Source organism: Macrobrachium rosenbergii, chromosome 2 (assembly GCF_040412425.1).
Source record: "Macrobrachium rosenbergii isolate ZJJX-2024 chromosome 2, ASM4041242v1, whole genome shotgun sequence".
NCBI classification, from domain to species: Eukaryota; Metazoa; Arthropoda; class Malacostraca; order Decapoda; family Palaemonidae; genus Macrobrachium; species Macrobrachium rosenbergii.
In genome coordinates, this window is record NC_089742.1 from 94,304,360 (window position 1) to 94,321,859 (window position 17,500).

Genomic DNA, 17,500 nt, shown 5'->3' on the forward strand with positions numbered 1-17,500 from the left:
TCGTACTTAGTTTCCAGATCTTTTTCTTTCAGTTTGCCTGCATAGCTGATTTTCTTTAAGAAAAACGGATGTCCTTTCCATTCAACTGACGATTGAATAAGATGTCCATCATTAGAATCATGAGGGCTGTAAGTAAAATCATAACCCGTCCCCTGAACTACCAAAGTGCTTGGTAGACAATTATCTTTAATAAAATAGGAAAAGTTATTGGCACCACAAGTCGAAATACTTCCTGTCCATGCTGATGGAATCAAATGACATACTTTTTCCAATACCTCATCGTTGCTCTTCTTCAAGTTTGTGAGGATTTTGTTTAAATCCTCATATACGCTGGCACAACGATTACATTTCAAAAATTCTCTCGATTCAGTAATGGATCTGACTGGAACTTTAGTGCCCACATTGTTTTCAGCATCAAGGAATATCACAGAATTTTCGCATACTTGATAAGACAGAGTACAGTTAAAGAATGCACGAAAGGAAGACGGCAAGTATGGGCATATTTCTTCAAGAGTGACTTGGAAATCACTCGATATTTGGTCCTGATTGCATTTTGAAAATGACAAGAAATCTCTGCTTGGCAAATCACGAAGTGATGATGATGCAAAGTCTAAGTCCTCTGATGAATTGAGTAACGAATAGTTTTTACCTCTCCATTGGATATTTCCTCTGTTCTGGTCAGTGTCTTGTTGAACATAAGTAAAGTTATGACCAGAAACTTCCAATATGATGTGTTGAGGAGGCACCTATTTACATTTATCGTCTGGGGACAAGGCAGAACTGAAGTAATAAAGCCGGGCATTACACTACACAAAATCTGATGTTCTTCCATAGAAATCTGTGTATTACGAAAATTTGGTAGTAAATTTTTATGTATATTTACAGAAGCGAGAACCTGGTTGACAAAAAAACTGCAAATTCCAGACTCATTTTCTTTTTGCTTTCCAGTGACAATTTGATCAAACTTGTCATTTTCAAACTTGATAAAAAGATCCTCCTGGCTGCACTGTTCTTGACAGTCAAACAAAGGCTGAAACATTCGAGCTAACAAAGGGCAAATGTCTTTTGGTGGCTTTTTTGTAATCTGAGGCAATCCGGCGCAGGTACATGTGTCTTCGTTGCCCTCAGAGACCGCAATGACAGGAAGATCGTCGTCATATGATGGACTTTCTGTCTTAGATCCTGTGGATGGAAGAAGAGTGGTCAGTCAGTGAAAGAGTATTTTTCTATTACACATGGCTAATTAAGGAACGCATTAACACCCAGCTTTTTTAAACAGTCAGTAATTCATCAATGCTTTTCAACATGGTAAAGTGACTTCAGGCTTTCTATGTATTCCATTCTTCCCGATAAGGAATAAAAAGATGTTTTGGCTTTAAATTGTGCCTTATTAGTATGCATATTAGGATAATCTAACTTTCTAAAAACACGTAGAAATTAAATCGTCAAGAAAGGTGATTATTTATTCGATTTCCTCATAAAAATACAGATGATAAACCCAACAACTTTATTCTTTCTTTATGTTAGGAAAAATAATTCATGTACATATTTAAATGTTTCGGGTTTCTCAAACCATTTTAAGCGTGACAAAAGAATAAACTTGCCTCACAATCAAGATACCTAAAAAGAATCGTAAAGTAATTCATTTCCTTCACACTCCATCTGTCCTTTATCCGCAGGACGGATGAAACATTGGTGAATAATTGCTGTATGTCGAGAATCGTCCATATTTTATTTGGTGAAGCGGCGGGCTTCTATTTTTTCTCCTCTGCTAGCATCACTTCTACCACCCATGTGAACAATTTACATTGCATAAATAGTGTTACTACTTTATCTCTGATAACGGAATAAGAACGAGTTACCACAAAACTTCTTGACTCAAAAAGGTTGATGGGTAAAAGCCTATGGAGGTTACTTCCCAATGCTGAAGTCGAATTTTACCTGTACGTGGAAACTTAATGTTGAGTGTAATCATAGACGCCATTAGTCTATGATTACATTCCCCATTAAGATTTTACTTATAGAGACAAGCTGATAACGCACATTTTAGGCCCAAAAATATTTTTTATTATTCCCCATCAGAAATAATGATGAATTGATGACAGATTTTAAGACGCTAGGTGTTAAGGCTCTTTGTAAATTATTTATTCAGTGAGACAAATTTCGATGAACCACCTTGGACATTTGGTAATGAAAATAATAATGTGATGTAATATGTTTTCTTTGTACAGATTCTCTTAAAACTATTAAAATGTCTGTAAACTGAAACTGGCAGATATTAAATGAACATATATGCACTAATCATTATTTATCCATGCATATTTATACAATGTTGTTTGACCCAATACTCAAAACCAAAAAAATTCACAAAATGAAAACTGTAGGAGCGGCGCTTATAAAGTCGCGGTCACATTTCAAATGAAATGGTGGTACCTACAAATAGGATTGTTTTCATTTTGTTATCTTCTTGCGTTTTCTGGCGGCAAATCTTGAAATAGAATGATTGAGTGATTGAGGTGGTGGGAAACAGCAGATTAATGATGGTTTTGCAGCGTCTCATGTTAAACAGTTATATTCCTCTTCTTCTGACGTTGCTTACTTTACTATAGTTATAGTATTGTGGCTGAAATTTCAAGACTGGTTGGTCTTAAAGCAAATGTGTTTATGTTTTCTTTTTAAAACGAATATAGAGTTTTATTTATTCATGTTAGTAAAAGCTAGACTGCTTAGAATGCCAGACTCTGAGCTTGTGGAGAAAAATGTAGTTAGATCACTTTATTTAACTGGTGGCTGTCCGTTGCACATCTGTGATGCAGTCAGTGTGACGACTGACCTCTTTCCTGAATAGGCTGCCAAAGCTACTCTATCTATCTATCTATCTATCTATCTATCTATATATATATATATATATATATATATATATATATATATATATATATATATATATATATATATATATATATATATGTGTGTGTGTGTGTGTGTGTGTGTGTGTGTGTATGTATGTGTATGTATGTATGTATATATATATATATATATATATATATATATATATATATATATATATATATATATATACAGTTACATCACAAAGATATGTATATATATATATATATATATATATATATATATATATATATATATATATATATATATATATATATATTTGAATTTTATCATGAACAGTAACCGCTCTCTTATTAGATCGACTATAGCATCTGGAGCCTCACTTATTGTCAAAATCAGATTGAGAACAGTAAAATCGACCCCTCGCCCAGGTTAACCTTCTTCATAACCTGGCCTAACATCGGTACGTATATAATGTAAGCCATAAAAACTCTTGCCAATCCCACAAAAAACGTAAATTATGTAGAAAATAAGCGCAGTCTGCTGCAACACTGTAGTTAGGAAACACTTTTCGCTGGAATGCATCATCCATTCATGACTGCAGAGAGGGAAAATGTCTCTTTCAGGAGAGTTGTTGACAGTAGTTTTTTCTGATTAACCCGGTTTTCTTTAGATCCAATTTTCCAAGAATTTTTTACATTTTTATATTGCATTTAACAAAGTACTTCAGTAACAGGAAGGGATGTTTACAGAATGAATAATCACATCTAAGTAGTTCTGTCTACAGGTATTTCATCCATTCTCTAGCAGAAATTGATTGAAATAAATCCTTTAACCCATGTATAGTATCCATATACTTCCTCTGCAGTTTTCCTTGAATGCGAATCTCAGGGTTGGCTCACTTACTTAGCAATATTCTATTCCATGACACGGTCACAATCCCACCATAAAATCACTTGATATCAAAGACATTTTTTGTTATTCTTAGAAGGCTTTAAAATCATGTTATAGCCTACTAATTTCATCGTTTCTCAAATGGAATCCTTAAAAAAATACAATATTTTTTAGAACTATGAGTTAGCTTTAGCTTATAAGTTGAAGAATTGTATTTCAATACCCTTTACCAGAGGTTCCCAACCTTTTTACGACGGTGGCCCCCTACGAATCAACTTGAGACTGCTCTCGTGGCCCTCCTCCGAGCCAAGTGGGAAGTGACGATCGACGTTTGAGTAGAACTGTGCACTTGAAAATCCTGCTCCAGCTGTTAATTAATGGATATTTTATTTGGATGTAAGTTTATTTGAATCAGACTGTTATCCACAAACATCGAGACATTTGTTAAACTGCAACAAAAACCCTTGAACTCTAATTTATCAGTAGATTATCCATCAAACTTCTTACAAGTTATTTAGGTAATCTAACGTCATTAAGTACATTCTTACTTCCATTGTTGTCAGGATGAGATTTGGAATCCAGCATTTGTTCAATCTTGACTAATTTGTCGAGAATTGTATCATTAAGGTCTACTTATTTAGTAATTTCCTTTACTTTACTAGTGTCCTCTTCACTGACATCTTTGACTACATGAGAGCTAAAATTTTCTCATTCACAATTTGAATCTTTTGTAGATACTTTGCGACAGTTTCTTTATGGTGCAAGAAACTTCGATTTCATTCATCACCAGAAAGAGCATCAAATTTCTCTTGGACGACGAGGTATCAAAAGACCAAGCAGATTACTCACTTTGGCGAAATGCTTATGCTTAAAAGGCATTTGCCTATAAAGTTAACAAAATAAATACTCTGAAACTCAGTGCCTCCTACCCACACAAAAACTTCATGCTGAAACCAACACGTGGCTCAAAAGGTATATCCTATTGAGAAAGCAAAATGAAGAATTTCTGCAAAAAAAAAAAAAAAAAAAAAAACATGAAAACTTCAACGTTGATATAATAAATGATTCAGCAGCAGCTGAAGAAAGGAAAATCATTAAAGAACACACACGATGGCCTATGCTACTTTAACCCCATTCTTGAAAATAAACCAGCAAGACCACGTCGCAAACGCCCATCAAGAGCAGGCTAAGTATGTGAGAAACTTCTTTCGCATATAAATAAAGCTTCAAACAAACAAAAAAGGAAAATGTCGAATGTAATATTGGGACTATTTTTAGACGGATTTGCGAGTGTTTAAAAAAAAAATTCTTAACGGATGGAAGTGTATTGAAAGGTTAATGCGATAAGTAACTTCAAAAGAACAATTAAAGTCTAACGATGTCCAAGGCCGATTTGCTCTCCTGAAAAATAGAAAAGAGTATCTAAACTAACCTTATATGCAACACTGTACCTCCAGCGCTTTCGATGTTTCTTCGCTTTTTGGGGTCATTAGTAGAATAGTGTTAACTTCTTATTGAGCTATTCAATCTCATTTATTGTTTTACTGAAAAAACTTGCAGTGAACAGACGATCTTCTTGCACTAGGCCTAAGTGGATCTGGATTTATTGTATTTCTTGAATAGTGTATTTGACTCGCCTCACTCTGGTCTGAATTGTACAGTACATGAAATGCGATTTGGATGAAAAGCTTCCAAGAAGGTTACAGCCATCCAAGGGAGTGAGCGAAGAGGTGTAGGCCTATTAACAACATAGGGTTTTATTTCTTTGTTTCGAGACATTGCATTTAGCATTAAACACTTAACTTTCTAGAAGCGCACAAAGCATAATTGAGGTGAATTTATTTAACAATAAAAAAGGCAAAGGTAATAAATGACAAAGTAATGAAATGTAAATTTCTCACAGAAAATCTCTCAATAAGTGTACATCTATGCTCGTAAGTGATACAACACTATTGCATAGGATTTCGTTCAAAATTCACGAACTGGCAACCAAACATGTTCCATATTTATATCTTATTTCAATGCGAAAACACGAATATTGCATACAATAAGGCCATAATATATTTCATAAGAGTGAAATCTGTCATGTATTTCAAAACTGTGAGAAAATATCACGTGTAGACAAATTTCGGAAAAAGTGACGAAACATTTTCAAAACTCTCGTTCATTCCGCTGATGCATTTGACAAAAAAAAAGTCATCATCAAACCTCAGTTAAAATATTAAATAAAAAAACTAAATAATTTGTCATAACATTAACATTACCTACAATGCACCCATAAAATTTTAAATAGTACTATTTGACTTTTCACGCCACAGCACTGGAAAAATGTAAATAAGTAAATACAAAAGTAGAATGCATCCACCGATATCAACGGGTGAGCGGGGAGTGTGTGGTGCAACTACTAGAGTGGCGGCGTAACATGAACCACCTGGTGTAACATATAGGTCTACAATGAGTAGCGACAATGAAATTATCTTGAAACCACTTATTTTATATTTGTTAGAGGAACATTTGGATTTACATAAAAATAAAATTATTTTTAAGTTATATTTCTTAACCACTTCAAAAATTATGGCTTACTAGCAAATATTCGCCTATGCAATTATTATTCTTTTGTTAAAGCCAAGATTTTGTTCCTTAGCCTAGGTGTGTCAGATTTCTTTACTTTACACTTAGCATTCACATCTCTATATAAACAGTTTCTGGCCAGAAAGCATATGAAATTATCTGTACATTCTTGCACTTCAAGTTACCTTATGAATGAATAAATTATACACCAAAAGCGAGCAGAAGGACTTTTAAGAAAATTATATTTAAAGCCAGTTAAAAAAAAAAGCAAGTGTTCAATAGGCCTTGATATTAATACCAATAGGTATTTCGATTAATAGCATCTTCTCCATATAATTTAAATCATCATCATGTTTTATTCTTCAAAGAACAGATATATAATCTCTACAAATAAATTCTTTAGTAACAGAGGTTACATCTCAAAAGGCTTACTGTAGATTATTTTCTTAGGCCTATAAATCATTTTGCAACATACAGTTAGCTTGAACACGCCTCAAACTTCAACATCCAAAGAACACTTGTTGTAATTCATATTTGTTTTGAAAAAGTTGTTATGACTGTTGAGCTTATTAGGTCCACTGTTATAATGCTGCAGAGGTAGTTACATTGACCAGCCCAAGGAATAGCCTATGTTAAGCACGCTGTTATTGACGGCAACGCTAACCTTATCACACCGTGCTTTGAGCTAAGCAATGTAAAAAAATTAAAAAAAAATAAAATAAAATAAAAAGTTCAAATCACACAGGTTACAAATTGTACCAGCACATAAAAGGTATCATATTTATATAACCATAGGGAAATGGTGCTAGTGTGAATTCACAAACTTGTCGACATGTATAACATTGGAAACATATATATAAAAAAAGTTTAACACTACTTGTTAACGTTACGTTGAGCCTGCGATTTTGTACGATACAAAAAAAATCATGTCGCCTCAGATTTTGAGCATAGCTGTGCTATCGGCAAGAAAAGTGATGATACAGTTTTCTTAAACCTTTGGACGCATATTTTACTCAATAATGCCACACCTGGCAACCTAGAAAAGAGGCGGAGCTTCAAAGTCATCGAGTTCGTTGCTTTCTAGATTTCCAGTAACTTTAAACCATAAAGATTCTGTAAAAGTCCTATAATCATTTATACCTGAATGCAGTAACAGCCTGTAGGTTATTCGTTAAAGTTGGTTTGGCAATGTCAGTTCAGAGTAGAATATCAATCATCCTTCTGTAAAACCTACCGTGAAACCTTACTCATGAATGGTGTTATGACACTAAAATGAAGTGAAATTTGTGCGTAATTGGAAACAAGATCTTAAATAACGAGAGAAATTATTTTAAAATTTGGGCAATATCCAATGGAAATCGTCAGGAACAAGTAAGGAATGAATGCAATATTATGATGAGAGAGAGAGAGAGAGAGAGAGAGAGAGAGAGAGAGAGAGAGAGAGAGAGAGAGCGTAAGCATAGGCCTATCTAAAGACACTTAATTCATTATATTTTCTTTGAGAGAGAGAGAGAGAGAGAGAGAGAGAGAGAGAGAGCACAATCTGCTAACGTGAAAGCATAGCCCAACTGATAGCTACTTAATTCATTATAATATTTTCTTTGAGAGAGTAAGTGATAATATATTTTTAAAATGTGTTTTAGACGTGGAGAGAGAGAGAGAGAGAGAGAGAGAGAGAGAGAGAGAGAGAGAGAGAGAGAGAGAGAGAGAGAGAGAGAGAGAGAGAGAGAGAATTATAGTAGGCTACTGGTGGTGGACCTGTGATGGGGAAAGGCTACGTGTTATTCTTGCTTTCTTGATATAGTCTCTGGTTTTGAAAGTCGATTTTTATCCACGAAAAACTGTGTAAAGTAAAAATATTCATTGCCACAAATAACTCGATATCTATTGCACAGGCAATGAAGGTTTTACATCGTGCAAAAAATTCTGATGGATTAGGAGATCTTTCAGTCTCGCGGCAAAGTAGGCCTACCTGCAGCTGTGTTAGCTGCATGGAGGGTATACTGTCTATCTAGAGATGTCATCTGTAAACCTGTACCACGTAGTTCGGTGGTTTTCCAACAGGGCAGCGCTGCAGAGCCTTGCGGCCATCTTTTGAGGTCTGGTAACCGCGCAAATTGAACAGGGGCTTAGCGCGATCGTGAATTTTTTTTTTTTTATCCTGAATATTTAATGAGTAAGTGTTTGGTGAATGTTTACTAAGTGTTTTGGGTTTTGTGAATGTTTAGTGAGAGTGTAAGTGTTTTGGAGTGCTTAGTTCATTGAATGTTAGTGTTTAGTGGATGTTTTGTGTGTAAGTATTCAGTGAATGTTTAGTGAGTGTTTAGGGTTTAGTGAATGTTTTGTGAATGTTAGTGTTTAGCAAATATTCAGTGACTGTTTAGTGTTTAATGAGTGTTTAGGGGTTTAATGAGCATTTAGGGTTTAGTGAGTATCAAGTGTTTAATGAGTGTTTAGGGTTTAGTGAGTTTTTAGTGCACGTTTACTGGGTGTTTAGGGTACAGTAGGTATTTAGTGAGTGTTTAGTGTTTAATGAGTGTTTAGTGAGCGTTTAGTGTATATTGGGTGGCTAGTGAGTGTTGAGTATTCAGTGAGTGTTTAGTGTTATTGAGCGTGAATGTATAGTAAATGCAAGTGTTCAGTGAGTGAATGTATAGTAAGTGCAAGTATTTAGTGAGTGTGAGTGTATAGTGTGTGTGTTTAGTGAGTGTGAGTGTATAGTAAGTGTTTAGTGAGTGTAATTGTATAATGAATGTTAGTGTTTAGCGATTGTACATTACTGTTTAGTTCGTGTTTAGTGACTGTATGCAAAGTCCTGTAATTTATAGGAACCATTTATGCTAGACATTGCTTAGATCCAAGAGCAGATACTTTGGCCTTGACAACAATGGTTTTAGTGCTTAGGCCAACCCGTTTTTGTAAGGTAAGTTTTCTGTGTGAGATTGAGTCAAGTAATAATAATAATAATAATAATAATAATAATAATAATAATAATAATAATAATAGTAAAAATGATAATAGTAATGAAGTATAGCACTATGGGCTGGAACGAGACCTTCCAATATGGCCGCCCGAGGTCACACGCTCAGCAGGGAGATAGATCATCGCCACTCTTTGTTATTGCCGTTCTGTGGTTAGCTGTGAAAGCTAACTTAGAACTGCTTGTAATGGGAGCATAGCTAGAAAATCTTCGAGTTGACAGGCTACTTTAACCTTGATAAAGAATTCCTTTTGATGACAGTAGCTTTGTAAACAGCAACTAGCATTCCATCCATGTCAACATCAAAGTCATCAAAGTGTGAAAGCCGTCACCCCATTATCCAGTGACTTTAATGGAGAATACGCTTGCGGATTTAACTAGATTTGCTCAACCTACCTTAGCCGTCACACATTGACTGCCATTGGCGTTAACTAACTTTAAACGCTTTGAAATACAAACATAATTAGTAGAAACTAAAATAATGACCACTACCGCTTATGATGATGCAATAATAATCCTGTTCATAGATGAAAATGAGTAAATATTGTCGTCGTGATACGGAGTGACACAACTATACTCGGTTTTTTCTATCTGTCCACCCGCCTGTGGTGCTCGCGCATGGTAACACTGCGTCCAGGTTTACGCTATGTGTAAGTTTTAGGTAAATAAAAGGATATCTGGGTGTACATTTTGCAACTGAAAAGTGTTTTAATAATTTACTGCACGCAAATTACACCGTTAGTATTCGAAATAGGATATTGTTATTATTGTTGAATGTAAGCTGCCTTTTCGGGGTGGCGAATGGAACAGCCAGACGCAGTGGCGGGAAAATTGCTTCTCTTGCTGTTCACTACGGCAATAATAATGTATTCATTTTATGTAGCAAAAATTATTATTATTATTATTATTATTATTATTATTAATATTATTATTATTATTATTATTATTATTATTATTACATTCAACAATAATAACAATATCCTATTTCGAATATTAACGATGTAATTTGCATACAGTAAATTATTAGAACTCTTTTCAGTCGGCCAAAGAAAAATTGGCGCAGTTTCTTTATTCATCGTTCGTTATGGAAATATTGCCATATGCAGGTGCCATATTATTTGCTTTTTAATCGTGACAACCTCAGAAGCAACTGGAATTTGGCTTTGCTTCTGCTAGAGTCTTGACGATGACCCAACGTATCGTACAGTACTAGTGTGTCGCCGTTCGTCACCCACTGCCGATAAATAATAATGAAGCCTATCAATATTCTTTAATAGCAGTGTAATTCAACTAATTTTGTCCTTTGAACAATGAAATAATTGGCATGGCACATATGCTTGGCCTAAATTTGACTTACGATTCTGACACCTGATTACCTACAGTAGGTCTATTTTCAGCAGTATCTCTCTCGGACGCGTCATGTGAATGAATGTTTAAATCGACAATATCTATATTAATCTGCTTTATTTGATTATTCCCGACATTCTTTTTTATTGACAAAGTTCTCCTTTGTTCTTATCCTTTTCATTAGTGCTTAACAGAATTTACTCAGACCTAGCTATCTCATGTCAAAAAGCAACCTAGGAAATCAGACGAAAACAATTTAGTCTTTCTTCAATCTAATTCCTTGCATGTCATCCTGTTTCATTCGCACAAGGTGGAAAGCTGTGGGAGTCAAAGCTGAAGAATATATCAGGACAAAAGAATAACTTTCATAAAAGCATTCTTGGGTTAATCTTGATGTAGATATTCATTTCTCCTAAACAGAAATTAATTAGAATCAGTTTCACACGTATGCCTAGACCTACTGACGTGAGCATATTAAACGTAGCTGAAAGGTTAGAAAGTATGAAAGGTAACTTTCTCATTTAAATCTATTTCCGATATTTACAATAAAAACTAAATTATTTATATATATATATATATATATATATATATATATATATATATATATATATATATATATATATATATATATATACTGTATATATACACATGAGAAAAAGTAGAAATCCATGACGTTGTAATGCAGTCAAATAAGGAGCAAAGCTAGCAAACAAATGAAAATAAACATATCCAAATTAGCAGGTGAGGTATATATATATATATATATATATATATATATATATATATATATATATATATATATATATTTATATATATATATATATATATATATATATATATATATATATATATATATATATATATATATATATATATATATATATATATATATATATATATATGTATATATAATGCATGTGAGAGAGAGAGAGAGAGAGAGAGAGAGAGAGAGATAAATTAAGTAGGAATTCAGCCCTAACATAGGCCTATAAGTATGTATAGGTTCACATAAATAAGAAAATGTTAGAGAAGTAAATGAGCCGAAATGAAGTCAAATACAAAATAATACTGTTAAACTAAGGGGAATAAAATAATAAAATTGATCACATTATATGAAAAGGCAGCATAACTCATTAAAACTTTGTATAGAATCCTCGTGCATCTAGCACGCATCTTACCCTATTTGGCATTGATGCAACAAGGACTTCGCAAGTGTTTGCTGCTCCCCTCTTTGGCCCTAAGTTTTCTCAAATATCTATTTCATGCTTTATAAGGTTCTCTTTGGTGTAAGCACGATTAACACCCTATTGTTGGGTCAAGTAGGCCCATAAGTTTTCTATTGGGTTCAGATCTGCAGACTTGGCAGGCCAGTCAGTTCGAACCACGTCTGGATTCTGCTGGAACCATTGCTTTACAACCTCTGCATTGTGGACCGCAAAATTGTCTATGGCGATATATACTGGCATGGGATACGGCAATAATAGTTTTCGAACTGAGGGTACTAAAATGTCCCGTAAAATTTCGATACACTGATTGGTGTTCAGAAACGGTCATCGATGGCAATTAGCCCTCCCGGTCCACTGGCAGCCATCCATCCCTATAACCCAGCTGATATTCTGCCACTATAGTCCAAGGCCTTGGGGGGTTCCCGTGTGCATGAGATGTACCCTAATTCAACCACTTGCCTTTTACAGCAGACACCTTGAATTATCTGAAAAATCAGGGTGGACTCTCTGAAACCTGGCAGCAAGTGAGAAATTTAGGCTTAATTTCGCTATATAGGGTGATAATTTCGACCCGTAAACTCTGAGTACCTGACCTTAAAATACCCATATCTCCCTTGAAAATTAACGTAGAAGGCTCATTTACGACTCAAAATGTTCCTTTTAATGAGCTCTTTCCAATGATATATAAATCTTTAACTTTTAGGGCTATATTAGGTCATAAATACCCAAAATGTCACCCGAAATCGAGAAAAGCTGATGATTAACCTCATGAGGGAAAAATGGTAAAAATAAAAAAAATATTAAAGAATGAATTCCATATATTGACAATATTCAACACAGCTACACTATATTATTCAAATAATAAGCACTTTATTACTTTCTAAACACACAGAAGTATACAGTAACTTTTCATAAAAACTTTATTTTTAAAATGCCAATTTATGGTCATTGCTATCTAGGTTGCACTTTATCATGGTATGGGGATTAATATTTGTTGATAAAGTACTTTGAAAAACTTCTCAAGTGAATCAAATTATAAAAGATATATAGCTTGCACAATTTCCTTAAATAGCTGTTGACTTTATAAATTCTGGATATGGCATGAAAATTTTATTAGCCTATGACGTAGCTTTAGTATTAAAAGGGTACTATGACATTGCAAATGAAGAAGTTGTATTGGTTGAATTAAACTAATTCAAACATCCATAACAATAGTTTTAATATCAAAAGATAAATTCAAAGGCAGTATATATTTAATAATGTAAATACATGTATTGAATTTATAACTGAAATGTCTGTAGTTTATTTTCATGGCTAAATATTCTAGCTTTTAACTTACATTCGTAAAGGAGTCAAATTTACACAAGTTCTTATGGACGAATGACAGTATTTGCTTCTCATGATTGTGCTTTTAATAAGATTCCTCATTCCATACTGTAACCTAAAGAATTGCTACATGTTGCATCACTTACAACTAAGACACTTTGACATTTACAAAAGCTGCAGCAAGGAACATGATTACTGCAACAGGGACAGTGATATGTGCCACATTTTGTACAACTGCACATCACAGTGAATTCCTCAGGTATTGGGTTCTTTCCATCAGTTGGCACCAAAAGATCATCAGCTACTTTATAACCATATAACATAGGATCACGGGGCTCCCATTTAGGTTTAGATAAAACAGAAATCATGTGATATGTGGTAAAGTATGCTCTTTTTATATATTGTATTGTTGCATAGCTAGTAGGTGGTGGGTTCTTAAAACATGACCTCTTGGAATGATGATACATATAGTTTCTCAGGTGATCTGCTGTTTTACACATTGTTGCCTGCTTCAGTACTCTTGTCAAATACTCTTCAGCCATGATTACTTGACTTTCAAAATTATTTTTAGTTCCAAATTCTTTTAAATACATTTCTGGATGTGCCTTTAGAGCAGCAAGTTTAGTCCCAAATTTGCTTGTGTAATCACAGCCAGTCAGGGAATGCACTGCAGGCAACACTTGGCATAGTTCCCTCCCTAGCTGAACAGTCAATGTATGAATGGCAAAATACCTGACTGAATCCCCAGATACAGTTTTTAATTCACAGTTCACTGCATCCTTGATAATGAAGCTCATTCCAGTAATGCAAGAACAGAATTAAGACATCAGTATCAGATGAAAGGATTATAAGTTGGTTACATCCTTGTTGAACTGCATGAAGTGCACAAACAAGCAAGACGAAAAAATTATATTGTTAAGTGGGAGATAACTTATCATGAAGTCCTTGCAATTACAAATTTACACAGACAAGTGTCAGGTTCAAGCATGAAGTGCACAAACAATGCATCGTAGGTCTGCTTCTTCTACATCAGAATTCAGTTCTGGAAATAAAGTTTGTGAAAGCAAACATACACACACACACACACACACACATATATATATATATATATATATATATATATATATATATATATATATATATATATATATATATATATATGTGTGTGTGTGTGTGTGTGTGTGTGTGTGTGTGTGTGTGTGTGTGTGCGTGTGTATGTAATATATAATTAGAGAGGGAAGAAGAATTATTCAAAATATCACCAGTCACTGGACATAACCAGCTCTCCAGGGAATCCCCAAGAACTCCCAAAGATAGAAGCAGCACCCTCCTCGGAGACCAAAATGCCTCCATAGAATCCTGACGCGCACCTGTGTCGGTTTTGAAAGCTAGAGATAAAGCGATCTGTACCAAACTAAGATGTTCCTAAGTTTGCTTACTTTAGTGCTCGCACAGTGCTTTGGCTCCGGGGTCAAATTCCCCCGCGGAAGTATGTTTTATATCAATCTTGTTGTGCTATTCACGGAAGTATTTATACTTCGTGGACTATGCATGGATTTGGTTCAATTCTTTGTTGATTTTATGGCTCTGGACAACTCTGAGTGTCCGGAGGAGGCTGAAATTCAAAAGGACAACGATATGGAAGACGATAATCCAGACTGTGAAGACGATACTTCAGACTGGGAAGAAGACGATGGCTTAGACTGTGAAGACGATAGCTCAGACTGGGAAGAAGAAGATAGTTCCGATACTGAAGAAGACGATGCTTTAGATACTGAAGAAGAAGATAATTCAGCTTGTGAAGAAATACCTCATTTAAGCAGTCAAAAGACAGAGGAATCAATTAAGGAAAATGAAAACGTCTTAAGGCTTGAGAAAGAGAACGTAAAGAAGGCTCTGATGATACAGGAATTAAAAAAGGAGGTAGAGAGGCTCACTGAAGGAGGAATGAAAATGGAACAAAACATAAGAGACCTGGAACGACGCCATCTAGAAAGGGAGAGACAAATCCGCTCAATTCCTACCGAAATGGAGAAACTGAGAAAAGAAATAGCGGAAAAGGCGAAACAGACAGAACACCTAATAAAGGAGAACGAGGATAAACAGTCAACTCTAATCATTTTGGAAAGTACGGCCGTAGTTCTCGAGATGGAAAAGGCGACGCTCAATCACGATCTGAAAGAGATGGAAAGTGACAGAAATGCGACCAAAGTCCAACTAAACAAGCTGAAAGAGGACTTGGACCGACTTCGAGAAGAAAATAGAAGGGAACAAAAGCACTTTGAAAGGCTGCAGAAGGAGAATGACGATAAAACATTAAGGATTAACAGTTTAGAAGACCAATTAGAAGTTCTTGTCATTGAGAAACAGAGAGCTGATGAAAATTTGCAACAGCTCGAGGAATGTAAGACAGAAATGGCAGAGAGAAAAAAGGAACTCGAAGAACTGAAAGAACAGAACTTGCTGAGGGATAGAGAGATCCTCCGATTGGAGAATGAATGCTCTCTGAGGCAAGAGGAAGTCATCGGTCTATTAAAAGAAACTAAAAGTATTGTAGCACAAGAGGCAAATGGCAAGCTAAACGAAATGACGAGGAGGAAAGTACAGCTGGAATTCGAACTGGCTGAGACAAAAGAGGAACTGGAGACAATGGAGTTTGAAAAGATGGAAACAATAGTGGAAATTGAAAGACTCCAAGAGGAGAACCTGGCCAAGGATATGAAGATCGAATCCTTGGAAACGAAACTCAGGATTCTTAAAGAAGAAAAGGCGATTGAAAGAGTGAAGGAACACGAACTGATAAGTAAGGAAAAGGAAATGTACAATAGAAAGAAGAATTTGGTTAAATTGGTGCCGATAGAACTGCCTGTATCAGAAAAGAAAGTTGAAGAGAAAAAGACTCTGGATAAACCTCGATGTCTGAGGAAACCTCAGATCAACTGTAAAGCCCTCTACCAACGACTGGACAGCATCGAGGAAGTAATCAAGCAAATCAAAGCATTGGAACATCATTCAACTGGCACCAAAAGACGCTCAAAAGCCCTCGTTAAAACTCCATCAGTTAAGAAGGCCCTCAGTAGAGAAGAAAAGCATCAGAAAATGAGGCTGGAATCTGCGGCCAGACTCGGAAGACTGGAGCAAGAATCTGCAATGGTAAGAAATCTCTACAAGATAAACTCTGTCACTTGAAGACTGCATTTTTAGGAAGACAGGTGATTTACTTGCAGAAGAAAGAAGATAGGACATCTCTGATGATGGTACAGAGATAGGCTGAGTTTTGTGATGGAAATCATTCCTGGATACAGTTGTGGAAGCATCTCTGCGCGATGGAGAGACTACAGTGGCTGGTGGGACTAGCGGGAAGTGCCTGAAGACTGGACTGTTGTGTACCCCTTCTCCTGCCACATGATACCCATCGGTAACAGGGTATCAATGCCCAATCACATATACTTGGAAGGCAACCACTGGCGCGGCGTAAGAACCCGTAAGTTTCATGCCTACCTCATATGTGAATTGGGTTATGCATTGTATACTGGATCCCATTCTTGCATATACTACAGTGGCAACCTCTGGCGTGGCGTAAAACCCCGTAAGTTCAATGCCTATTATATATGCAAAATATGGGATGTGCAATGCATACTGGATCAAATTCTTGCATATACTACAGTGGCAACCTCTGGCGCGGCGTAAGAACCCGTAAGTTTAATGCCTTTTATATATGCAAAATCTGATCCTAATGTGGCAGGGGCACAATGGTAAGTCATCGAAGGGCGCACCGTCAGGAGTCGCTGCATTTCAAAGTCGTGCAATTTGGAGATTGGAAGCTTCCTGTCTGTAGCAGAGGACTGACTGGGTTGTGGAACCACACGTTTCCAACAAGTGAGCAGAAAAATGGCTTTTGGATTTTGGACTGTCAAGAAATCACCTGGAGGTTTTTCACTGACTGGCAGGTGTCGCATGATGTAGGGTCATATGACTGAGGATTCCATCTCTCTTGGCTAGCTGATGGAGCTGAGAATGGGAAGGGTCCACCCTGTCAAAAATAAACCCCATTCAGAGACGCTCTGTTGGCAAGGATGCCCCAGGGGTGAGATCGCTTGCGATCGTTAAAGACCACATATATATATATATATATATATATATATATATATATATATATATATATATATATATATATATATATATATATATATATATATGTGTGTGTGTGTGTTTGTGTGTGTGTGTATGTATATATGTATATACATATATATATAATTATATATGTGTATATATATATATATATATATATATATATATATATATATAT

General features: G+C 35.4%; 1 protein-coding gene across 1 annotated transcript in view; it reads right to left on the minus strand.

Moving 5' to 3' along the window:
- The window catches only part of LOC136843715 (uncharacterized), a 780,729-nt gene that overhangs the window by 138,105 nt on the left and 625,124 nt on the right, over window positions 1-17,500 (minus strand). Inside the window, 2 exon segments of the mRNA XM_067112312.1 lie at window positions 1-641; window positions 644-1,182. The exon segment at window positions 1-641 is cut by the window's left edge and continues 244 nt beyond it. Of these exon segments, the coding sequence (XP_066968413.1) occupies window positions 1-641; window positions 644-1,182 (1,180 nt within the window).